Here is a 12,895-nt window from a genome sequence, read left to right as displayed (position 1 = left end):
TCCAGAAGGTGAACCTAAACCCTTCTGCCTTCAAAGCTACTTTACATCTCTTCACTTACTTTGCAATGTTCTCCTTGAGAAGGTTCCAGTCCCATAGGTCTGTAGGAGTAACATTCCACATATCATACTGAAGAATCTAAGGAATACACAACCCAAATTTATTCTACAGCAAGTTAAAACTATGAAAAAAAAAAAAGACTAGCTGCCATGTCACCACATCCCAACAAATGCTGTCTTCTAATCGACCTCTATGAGGAATACAAGCTCCAGAGATTTTCCTGTACAAAATTCCATGTAGTCATATTGATCAGAAGCAGGCTACGAAAACTGATTATCCCACATCATATCTACAAACCAGAAAACCCTAAAATTCATAAAAGCATGTGGCTGATACATTCTGTTTTTTTACAGTAAAAATGTTACTTTAACCTTGTTTTTCTTCAGTGCCTTCATCTGTCCCTTGATCTGTTTACTTAGCTAAAAACACCTATTTTCCTCTAATACCAGCAGGAATGTCAGAAATAAAATTAACATTTTATATAGAAAAGAATCATAGTATTGATAATAAAGGCAGTGAAGGCAGAATTCTAACACAGCTCCTCAGATTCCCACACCTTGGTGCACAGGCTATTTATAATCTCCACTTGAGTATGGACATGACTTGAGAATAGGATGGATGTCACTCCAGTGATTATGGCAAAGGTGAAAGGTTTCTGCAGATGTAATTAAGGTTGCAAATCAGCTGATTCTGAGTTAAATAAAAGGAAGATTATGCCAGGAGCAGTGACTCATACCTGTAATCCCAGCATTCTGGGAGGCCAAGGCAGGTAGATCACTTGAGGTCAAGAGTTCAAGACCAGCCTGGCCAACATGGCAAAACACCGTCTCTACTAAAAATACAAAAATTAGCCAGGCGTGGTGCCATACGCCTGTAATCCCAGCTACTCGGGAGACTTGAGACAGCAGAATCGCTTCAACCTGGGAAGCAGAGGTTGCAGTGATCTGAGATCACAGCACGCACTCCATCCTGGGTAACAAAGTGAAACTCTGTCTCAAAAAAAAAAAAGCGGGGAGGTGGTGGAGGGGTGGCGGGGAGATTATCCTATGTGAACCTGATTTATTAGGCGAAACACTCAAAAGAGACTAGAGTATGCCCCTTTTGAAATGAGAGATGGTCTCTCCCACTGGCCTTAAAGAAGCAAGATGCCATGAATCCTTGAAATATATTTTGCCAACAACGAGGTGAGCTTGGAAGAGAACTCTGTGTCTCAGATGAGACCAGAGCCCTTACCAACATCTTGAACACAGACCCAGAAAAGAAGGCCCAGCTAAGCTAAGTCTGGACTCCTGACGTCTGGAAACTGTGAAATAACGAATGCATGTTTTAATCCACAGAAAATAAACACTGGCAGCATCCCTCTTATATTATTTTAGCAATGACTAGTTCTTAATAAGAGATTAAAACAGAGTATCCTTTTTACTCCAGAGGACAAAGGTACTGAAGTTTCCTATGGCTGGTGCAACAAATTACTAAAAACTTGATAACTTAAAATAACAAAAATGTATTCTCTCATAGTTCTGAAGACCAGAAGCCCAAAATCAACATGTTGGGAGGGCCACACTCCCTCCAGAGGCACTAGAAGAGATTCTGTTCCTTGCCTCTTATAACTTCTAGTGGCTATCAGCATTCCAAGGCTTGTGGTTGTAACACGCCAATTTCTGCCTCCATAGTCATGTTGCTTCCCCTTCTGTGTCTCTTGCAGGACAACTGTCATTAGATTTAGGGCCCACCTGGATAATCCAGGTAAATCTCCTTATCTCAAGGTTCTTCATTACATCTGCAAAAACCCTTTTTTGAACCAAATAAAATGAAATTCACAGGTTCTAGGAATTAGGAGGTGGACATATCCTTTTGTGGGGTCACCATTCAGCCCACTACAGGTACTCACAGGCAAAAACAATTTCATCCATATACTTACTCCTTTGCTAACTGGAGAGCCCTCATAGGTTTCGTATGGGCCCTGCTCCTTGGCAAGGTCACAGCTGGCTTCCAGGGCGCCATAATAAATAGTTTCAAAGATCTGCTTATTTAGTAATTGGGCTTCTGCACTCTCAAAAGGGTATCTCATCAGGATAAAAGCATCTGCCAGACCTTGTACCCCAATTCCAATGGGACGATGACGTTTATTTGATAGGCATGCCTTTGTGTCAACAGATTTTAAAGAAAAGGAGAAAATATTACTGAACAGGAAAATCAACATTCTGTACTAAATGAGACAGACTACCTCTTTTTCTCAAACCACTTTACTGACAACCATTTAAATAATGACTTGAAGATCATGATTGATTCCTTTCAATTTGGATTTCAATAATTACCAATAAGCAGAGAAATATATTCATACCTCTGGTACAGGATAGTAGTTTATATCAATAATTTTATTCAAGTTTCGGACAACGACTTTAGTGACTTCAGCCAACTTCTTAAAGTCATATGTGTGTTCTGATGTGACATACATATTCAGGGCCAGGGAAGCCAAATTACAAACAGCAACCTGGAATGCAAAAAACAGGTCAAGAATCACACAATTTTTATTTCTACTTCCTATGCCAACTACACCACCATGTGAGCCTCTAATACTCTCAAGACAATAAAATGTTAAATTTTTATATTTGACTTCTCCCTCTTCATCATTCATTAGTCCATTTCTAAATCCCACTGATTCTATTTCTTCAATACCTAGTCATATGTGTTAGTGATAACATGCATCAGCAAAATAAGATAGAGAGAGAATCCTGTGTTCCACAGTACACAGCTCTATTACCAGACATATGTCACACTATGTTATAATTAGCTTTTTACATATACCTATCTCATTATTCAGTAGATAAGTGCCCCTACAATATGGTAGCCACTGGCTACATGTATCTATTTAAAATGAAATAAAATTTGAGTTTCTCAGTTGCACTAGTCATATTTCAAGTGCTTAATAGCCATCAGATACAAAACAATTCCATCACTGCAGAAAGTTCTTCAAAACACACATGTCCACCTCACCTTCACTGATATTCTGATAAGTCCTTAGCAACAAAGGATTCCAATTTGTGATTTCTGAAAAAGCTCTTCCACTACACTACTGTAGTGTTCCTCCACTACACTAGGCAGTGAGCTTCACACAAGGATCATTTTATTTATATCTTTAGCACTAGCAACACATCTGGCACACAGTAAGTCTTGATAATGCTGAATGAATACACTTTCTTTTCCATTTTGGTTATGACTATCCCAAGCCAAAGTCTTAACTTCTCTCACCTGGACTACTGAAAGTTTCCCAATTGAACTCTTGATGCCCTTCACATCTACTCCATTCTACACATGTTGCCAAATACCCATTTTTAAAATACAGCTTGAATCACAAAAGTCTAATAAATACCAGGGAGAAAAATAGGCAGGAAAAGAAGACAGAGAGTACTTGGGATAAAGATGAAGGGGGTGTAATTTTTAAACAGTTGTTAAGAAAGACCTCACTGAAAACGTTGTATATGAACAAAGAACTGAACAGGTTAGAAAGCAAACCATGTGGCTATGGGAAGAGGGGGTGCATTTTAACATCCAAGAGGGAAGAAAGAGCAAAAATTCTGAGGCAGGCGCACGCTTGACATGTTTGAGAAAAAGCAAAAAAATCAATAAGGTTGGAGCAGAGTGAACAAAGGAGAAAGTAACCGCAGATGAGGTGGGTTATCCAGTTGTGTAGGACCTTGTAGGGCATTCTAAGAACTCTGGATGGAAAGGAATGAAGTACTGATACATGCTACAACACGAATAAAAGAATATGTTCAGCGAAAGAAGCCTGACACAAAAGGCCACATACTATATGATTCCATTCCTATGGAATGTCCACAAATCTAGAGACAGAAAATATATTAGTGGTTGTCAAGGGCTGAGGGAAGAAGGGAACAGGGAGTGACTGCTAATGGGTAAAGTGTTTCATTATCTAGAGTGATAAAAATGTACTACAGGCTGGTCACGGTGGCTCATGCCTGTAATCCCAACACTTTGGGAGGCCGAGGGGGGTGGATCACGAAGTCAAGAGATTGAGACCATCCTGGCCAACACGGTGAAACCTCGTCCCTACTAAAAATACAAAAATTAGCTGGGCGTAGTGGCGCGCGCCTGTAGTCCCAGCTACTTGGGAGGCTGAGACAGGAGAATTGCTTGAACCCAGGAGGTGGAAATTGCAGTGAGCCGAGATCGAGCCACTACACTCCAGCCTGGTGACAGAGACTGTCTCAAAAAAAAAAAAAAACTACAATTAGATAGTGGTAATGGTTGCACAGACTTGCAGATACACCCAAAAAATAAACACACACACACACACACGCACACACACAAAACAACATGAATTGTACATTTTAAAAAGAATGAATTATAGCTCAATTTACAAAAAGAAAGAATTCTGTTGACGTTGCAATGAGCCACACTCCAGCCTGGGCAACAGAGTGAAATCTTGACTCCCTCAAAAAAAGGAATTCTGCGTAGGTTAGCAAGCCAAAGAGTAGTTTTGTGCAGACAAATGACATTATCTGATTTTTATTTTTAAAATGTCAGTCTAGCCTCTATAATATAATCCATCTTGCATAATAGTTACTTCAATATATGTCGATTTCTTCTAACTAAATTAGAAGTTTCCAGAGGACAGCATATTTATTTATATTCTCACAGTACTTAACACAGTGTTTTTTATATAGCTGGTGCACAATAAATTACCTTAGCAGTATATTTAACTCAATTTCCATTTACTTCCTGACTTTTCATTTGTCTTTTTTTTTTAAGGTCCTAGAATTGAGGATCTACTCCTTCCTCATTTCCATAGTTTACACCCAATATCAAAGCAGCCTGTCATCCTATTACTGCAACCATCTCCCTAGGCTAACCTCTAACCTCTTCTCACAGCAAGACACACTGTAACCAGACACAAGAACCATCGTTTTCATCTTAACATTTTGATACTATTTTCCTGTCAGAAACCTACAAGGGCTTCTTATCTCTGGGACATGTCAGTTTCTACCTTCTATCTCCCTTCTCCCAGCCATAGCCATTTCTCCATATTCCAATAATTAATCTACTTGCACCATCAAAACAGACTTACTTGCCACACTGAACAAAACCCAGCCCTGTCTCTGGCATATCATACAGACCACTCTTTCCAAATGGAAAGCTCCTCTCTAAAACTTTTTTTTAAAACATCAAATCCATGTCCCATTTCTAGCCTTGATTCTTCTGTGAAGTCTCTTTACAGGCTTTGAGATTAGAATTGGATCTCACCATTCACTGAAAGGACTCTCTTTATAAGCTTACATACTTTTTTTGTTGCTGTTTTTGGTTTTTGTTTTTCTTTTTGTTTGTTTTGAGACAGGGTCTCACTTTGTCACCCAGGATGGAGTACAGTGGCACAATCTCAGCCCACTGCAGCCTCCACTTTCCAGGCTCAAGGCTTACGTACTTTAAACTGAATGTACATCCTAACACATTTTTGTGTGTGTCCTAAACCAACATAACTGTATATTTCTATTTTTCTTGAGTAAATGTCATTACAATGATGTGTGTATAAGAAAAAACTGTGTCTTTCCCACACGGCTTAGACTAAAAAACATTTATAGGCACAGATCATACCCTTTCCTTCCTTTGCTCTCTGCCTTTAACAGTATTCTTCTGCTTACCACTATGCAAACTCCCTTCACTTACCTCAAGTGAGGAATTCACAAATTCCTAAGGTTCTTTTCTTAGTACTCTAGAAAAGTACTCTTAGTACTCTAGGAAATGCCTAGGGTTCTTTTCTTAGTACTCTAGGAAGAATTTTTTCCACCTACCTCATCTTTGCTGGTGTACTCCACTATTTCTGTGCACAGGTTGCTGCATTTGATGGTTCCCAGGTTCTGCTGGTTGCTCTTTCGATTACAAGAATCTTTGTAGAGCATATACGGGGTGCCTGTTTCTGTTTGAGACTCAATGATGGCATACCAAAGCTGCTGAGCTTTTACAACTTTGCGGACACGACCTTGTTTCTCATAACTGAAAGGCACAGATATTATTTAATATATATTCTCTATATTTATTGTATATTTATTTACAATGTCTACGATATATATTTATTGTAGACAACTTGAAGACATTAAAATATAAAGTTATGAAAGCTCTTAAATTTTTTCTAAGTTTTGCTAAAGCAAAAAAGGAATATGATACTTATTTTACTCTGGCTAAAGCCATAGAGGAAAATGAGGCTGTTTTAGGCTCCTTCAAATGATCCCAATCCCACTAAACCAATAATATCTTTCATAATAAAAAGGAGTAAAAACTAAGGAAACCAAATCTCTTAATATTGTGCTAATTTTTTTTTCTTTTTTGAGACAGAGTTTCGCTCTGTCGCCCAGGCTGGCTTGCAGTGGTACTATCTCAGCTCACTGCAACCTCCACCTCCGAGGTTCAAGCGATTCTCCTACCTCAGCCTCCCAAGTAGCTGGGACTACAGGTGTGCACCAGCACGCCCAGCTAATTTTTGTATTTTTACTAGAGATGGGGTTTCACCATGTTGGCCAGGCTGGTCTTGAACTCCTGACCTCAAATGATCCACCTGCCTCATCCTCCCAAAGTACTGAGATTACAGATATGAGCCACTGCACCTGGCCTATTTAATTTTAATAAACTATTGACATATGTATCCTAGTCACTCATGATTCCTTTATGCAATATAAAGCATAGCTTATCAAAAGTACTATATGACAGAGCAAAATAATAACCCTGCTAGTCATCTTAATTTTTATAAGGATCAATTAAAAATCCCAAGAACCTATTTATACATTCCAAAGTTTTAAGAAAGAAGAAGACGCAACTCAATTTTGGTGAAGAGTTAGGAAGCAAATATGACCAAAATTATTAGTCACTTTTTCTCTTAGATGCTTCAAAAGATTCTTGACAAGTACTTTTGATATTTGGACCCCCAAAATAAGAGAAACCATGATTAAAACATTATTGTTTTCTTTTATATTTTTCCCATACCTTTCATATAGTTTCTCAAATTCTTCTCCCCAAACCTCATCCAGACCAGGACACTCATTTGGACACATCAAAGACCAGTCCTATAAAGGAAAGGACAAAATCACTCATAAGAAACATAAAATAGCCAAGCATAATCCATTAGAAACACTGCAAGCATAAGGTGACTTTTACAAGTTCTCTTGGAAATTTGCTGTAGAAATAATCATTTTCAGGTTCAGGCCCAAACATCTAGGTCTGCCTGTTTATACATGACCTTTCAAGCATTTAGGTCACAAAGCATCTACTTTAGAGAACAGAAATATAAGACAAGCACAGCATCTCTTAACTTGTTCAGAATGCCTTCTGTGGCATCACACATAGATGGGCTCTTCCTAAGCATGACTTAAGAAGACTAAAAAAGAGAAAGCTCATGTGAATCAAGTTGCCATTACCAACAAGTACCTATCTCTCACCTGATTAGTCTCTACTCGTTTCATGAAGAGATCCGGAATCCAAAGAGCAAAGAAAAGATCTCTGGCACGCTGCTCTTCCTTTCCTGTGTTCTTCTTTAAATCAAGGAATTCAAAGATGTCTAAATGCCAAGGCTCCAGGTAAATAGCAAATGCCCCAGGACGCTAGTGGTAAATAAATCATAATTCTCTTCAGAATAAAAATGAAACAAAGAAACATCATGTCTCCCAAAGCACTTTTATAGTATCTCCTTTGATCTTCACTACAATGAATTAAATAACATAAAAGTATTATAAAAGTGTACAATTTTACAATTGTAAAAGTAATATTTTACAATTCTATGAGTAAAAACGAATGAATGATATAAACAAAATGTGAAACAAGAAAGGTTAACTTTTCTAAAGTGACATGATGAACTACAAATGGAGCCTCCTCTTCAGCAATAGCCCAGCTCTCTTTACACAACATGACATGTACATAAAGCCCAAAGGAAGTTGCTTTTACAAAATAAGCCGTGCTCTTATTGAAGGTCAAAAAGTTGATCTGTCTTATCAAGGTCCCCAAAGTCCATCAGAGAGAAATTCATAAACTAACAGGTGATTAGTGTGCCTACAGTCACAAAAGGCAGACTCTAGTTGCAAACCATCCTATTGATAAAACCAGGTAAACAACCCAATTCTTTCAACTTTACTGTTTCTTCTAGAATTAGGGAGAGTTTTTGTTTGTTTGTTCTGTTTTGTTTGAGACAAGGTCTAGCTCTATTGTCCAGGCTGGAGTACAGTGGTATAATCTCGGCTCACTGCAACCTCCTGCCTACCGGGCTCTAGCCATCCTCCCACGTCAGCCTCCCAAGTAGCTGAAACTACACCATACCTGGTTAATTTTTGTATTTTTTGTGGAGATGGGGTTGCATCAGGGTGGTCTTGAACTCATGAGCTTAAGCGATCAGCCCACCTCAGCCTCCCAAAGTGCTGGAATTACTGGCAGGAGCCACCACACCCAGCCAATTAGGGAGAGTTTTGTTATTCCAGTTTGTTTTTGTTTTTGTTTTAAGAACAACCAAGGCCAGGTGCAGTGGCTAACACCCGTAATCCCAACACTTTGGGAGGCCAAGGCAGGTAGATTGCTTGGGTCTAGGAGTTTGAGATCAGCCTAGGCAAGAAAGTGCGACCCCCGTCTCTACAAAAAATATAAAAATTAGCTGGGTGTGGTGGCACAGGCCTATGGTCTGAGCTACATGGGAGGGCTGAGGCAGAAGGATTGCTTAAGTCCACGAGGTCAAGGCTACGGTGAGCCAAGGTTGTGCCACTGCACTCCAGCCTGGGTGATAAGAGAGAGACAAAAAAAAAAAAAAACAAAGAAAAACGTAGAGCACATGTTACAACCCCATTTCAAATGACATATTTATATGAGTTACAACTTGAGAAATTCTTTGCAAATAAACTATTATGTAAGAAAGCTGAATAAATCAGTGGTTGTCTAGAGCCAGGGATAAAGTATGTGTGGGTAGGGGTGACAGGGGTGACTGAATGTAAAGGTATATGAGGGAGAAAAGATTTTGGGGTAATGGAAATGTTCTACCTCTTTATCAATGTGGGGATTACACAAGTGTAACATTTGTCAAAACCCATCAAACTGTACATTTAAAGTATATGCATATTAAAATAATTATACCTCCTCAAATTGATTTTACAAGTAAAAAATAAGTAATTAGAAACCACACATAAATGAGCCATCTTAAGTGTATATGACTAAAGCACCTTTAGTTCTGATTTCTAGTACTTTCAAGTCATGGAGCATACCTTGTTCCCACCTTGATCCACATATCGAGCTGTGTTGTTATATACTCTCAGCATCGGTACAAGGCCATTGGAATTGCCGTTAGTCTAAAAGAGAGAACATGATAGAAGACAGAGGGCACTCAGCAAAGAAAAGAACAAAATGGCCCCATTCTTTTATCAAAAAAGATGACTAATTTCTAGGTAGCAATCTATGAAGTTTACCTGCTCTCCATCTCTGCTTCTGCTTTGGAAAAATAATGCCCAAATAAAATCAACAAAATGCTGAATAAATTACAATTATGTACTAAGTTACCTCATGGCATTTCTAATTTACAATGAGATGTAGCAATTACAAGTCAAAGGGATCGAAAATCAAGGTAGCTAAATTTAAACTCTACATCTTCTAAAGGTCGTTATATAGAGATACACTTTGGGTAGAGTAAAAAAGAATATAAATACTACTACAATGCCTTTTTCCCAAAAGAAATCAAGGCAATTTATAATAAGAATTACATGCAGTAGCTATATCAGGGCAATAAATAAGGTAAAAGGAGATTCTCAGCAATAAGTGGACTCTAGAATGATGTTAAGAAAATAGAGACTCCTATGACTAGAAGACACTTCATCAAATTCTTTAAATAACCCTTCTGATCCCAACACAAGCCTTTAAACAGTCTAGAAAGATAAGTGAGCAATGGCTCACTCTACCATTGTGTAAAGTGCTGTATATATCACAGTACCTCCAAAACACAACATAATGGAATAATTTCCTTCTGGAACTTTATTCTACAGGGTTAGATATTTTCTTCATCTTACAGAAAAGGAAACAAACTCAGACATAAAATAACTAACTCCAGGCCATATTACTAGTTAAGTAGTGGAGCTAGGATTTAAATCCAGGTCTAAGTCAAAACCATTATCTTTACTCCCAATGAATAGTAAACTAACAAAGGGCTGAAGTTTACATCATAAAGTGTCAATGCATAAATCTTGTATCCTGGCTCTACCACATATTAAGTGATTGATCTCAGAAAGTAGCAACTTTCTAAGTCTCAATTTCCTCACTTGTAAAATTAGACAATGGCACCTTTATTCACAAGGTTATTTTAAGGAATAAAATTCCTGGCATGAGTCTATAATCACAGCTACCTCATAGGGTTGTAGTAAGTGTCAAATGAGTACTTCACGTAAAACATTTATAACAGACTTAACATACAGTAAGCAATCAATAAATGATAACTGCTCTTATTACTGCTAAAATAAGCCAGAATTCTAAAACCTGAGCTAAAAAGGATTCTAGAAATTATCTAGTCAAATCTAAACGTCTAATAACATAGATAAAAATGAAGCCAGAAGTGAAATGACTCACTCCAAGTCACATGGGCATTTAGTAACTAACAGAGACTCAGGACTCCCAAAAAAATAGCATATGCCCTCTCAACCATAAATCTGGTTGCTTTTAGACTTGAATCCGCTTTTAAAAGCCAAATGGCAGAAACTTACCCCAGCAATGTAGCTGCCAGTAGCCCGAATACAACTCACAGCAACACCAATTCCTCCAGCAGACTTAGAAATCAATGCACACTGCTTTAGAGTATCATAAATGCCTTCAATGCTGTCATCTTTCATACTCAGAAGAAAACAGCTACGGGGAAAAAAAGTCTCAACTTAGAGCAGGGAAATGAAGCAGAGTCACAAAAATGATTACTCAACACGAAGACACTAAGGCAAAAAAAAAAAAACGGTTGAAGTTTAGAAAGTTCCTAAGTGAAGGGGTGGCCTGCCCCTCCACACTTGTGGGTGTTTCTCGTTAGGTGGAACGAGAGACTCGAGAAAAGAAATAAGACACAGAGACAAAGTATAGAGAAAGAAAAGCGGGGGCCCAGGGGACCAGCGCTCAGCTTACAGAGGACCCACGCCGGCACCGGTCTCTGAGTTCCCTTAGTATTTATAGATAATTATCTTTACCATCTTAAAGATAAGGGAATGGCAGGACAACAGGATCGTTTTTAGGGAGGAAATCAGCAGTAAGACATAAGAACAAGGATCAGCAGTAAGACATAAGAACAAGGATCTCTGCGACATGAATAAGTTTAAAGGAAAATCCTGTGCCTTGAGATAAACCTTTTAGCAGCATTGTTTCATCCTATCACATGGGGATAAACCTTGGACAATAACTAGCTTTTCTAGGAACAAAGACACACCCTGCACGCCCAAAATCCATTAAATCTTGAGTTACCACAGCACATGTCTCTTGCAAGGACAAGGTTGGGGGTAGGGTCACAGATTAACAGCATCTCAAATACAGAAAAAAATGGAGTCTCTTAGGTCTACTTCTTTCTATATAGACACAGTAACAGGCTGATCTCTTTCTTTTCCCCACACCTAAGTATTTTTCCAAGAAGAAAACCCACTTTACTGTACATGACACAATAAAACATATCGAAATACCATTTTAAAATCATCTTGCTGCCTCCTCTAGATAGTAAGTAAATAAGCCTAGGAGGAAGTCTTATAGATAAGTCTATAATATTAGCTTACATTTTCACCAGACTGCAAACGTGCCATTTTCACATTTTCTCATGCATATTCATAAACATGCGTCACAGTCTTTTCAGGTTGTTAGTAAGCCAAAAAAAATAAACATTTATGAAAATAATCTATCCAATGGTCAACCAATTCTTTGATATGTCTACCAAAATTATAGCTCCTTTACAGTCTTCTTAAAGACAACCCCTTTACCTCCACTTTGGATCTCATCCTACTCCCCACCTTAGGAACCTTACCCTATCAATAATCTCTTCACTTTCCTGAATATTCAATCATGCAAATGGATTCTATCTATTGACTAGGTGTTTAATATTCAGACATTCAGAAAAATATAGAGAATGATGTAACAAATACCCTGTACTTGCCATCTACCTCAAAAAATTAGACACCACAAATATAGCCTCACTGCAATCCTCTAACATTTTTAAGAATTTCTATTATGACATTTTTACATGTTCTACACTTAGAATTTTTCTGGTTGCATATCTATTTATCATTCCGCAACTTGTTTTAATTCAACATTGTTTTACAGAAATTAATCCTTTTGATACATGTAAACAAACTTTATTTTCATTGCCATAAGGTATTCTATTGTATAAATATACCAATACATTTGTCCCATGCGCCTGTTGATGAACATCTGGATTATTTCCAATTCATCTGCAATTCCAAACAATGCTGCTATAAAAATTCTTGAACACATCCCCTTGTGTTTATCTCTAAGGATTTCTGTAGAATATAAACCTAGGAGACGAACTGCTGGGTCAAAAGATATATACATGTTTCACTTTACTAAAGATTCTCCAAAGTGGATGGACAAATCTATTTCTAGCAATGTATGAGATTTCCTTGTGCTCCACATTCTTGTCAATACTTGGAATTGTCAGCCTTTTCATTTTTATCAAAAAAAAATATATATATATATATACACACACACACACATAATTTTCATTTTCCTATTGCACAGTGTAACATCTCAGATGTTTATTAGCCAATCAAGTTTCTTCTTCCATGCATTATTTGTTTATAGCCCTTGCCCATGTTTCTATTTGGCTTTCTG

The 12,895-nt window shown here is 37.9% G+C and overlaps 1 protein-coding gene across 2 annotated transcripts in view; it reads right to left on the bottom strand.

Moving 5' to 3' along the window:
- Positions 1-12,895, bottom strand: part of RRM1 (ribonucleotide reductase M1) — a 48,328-nt gene that overhangs the window by 8,414 nt on the left and 27,019 nt on the right. For both annotated transcript variants that reach the window (XM_011993724.1, XM_011993725.1), the window contains 8 exons: positions 10,789-10,930; positions 9,307-9,390; positions 7,507-7,668; positions 7,055-7,134; positions 5,869-6,070; positions 2,403-2,552; positions 1,980-2,201; positions 60-136 (listed from right to left, as the gene is read on the bottom strand). In XM_011993724.1, coding sequence (XP_011849114.1) covers positions 60-136; positions 1,980-2,201; positions 2,403-2,552; positions 5,869-6,070; positions 7,055-7,134; positions 7,507-7,668; positions 9,307-9,390; positions 10,789-10,930 — 1,119 coding nt within the window. The remainder of the gene's footprint in view (positions 1-59; positions 137-1,979; positions 2,202-2,402; positions 2,553-5,868; positions 6,071-7,054; positions 7,135-7,506; positions 7,669-9,306; positions 9,391-10,788; positions 10,931-12,895) is intronic.

This window comes from Mandrillus leucophaeus, unplaced genomic scaffold (assembly GCF_000951045.1).
Source record: "Mandrillus leucophaeus isolate KB7577 unplaced genomic scaffold, Mleu.le_1.0 Scaffold432, whole genome shotgun sequence".
Lineage (NCBI taxonomy): Eukaryota > Metazoa > Chordata > Mammalia > Primates > Cercopithecidae > Mandrillus > Mandrillus leucophaeus.
This window is presented reverse-complemented; position numbering and strand designations above follow the sequence as displayed.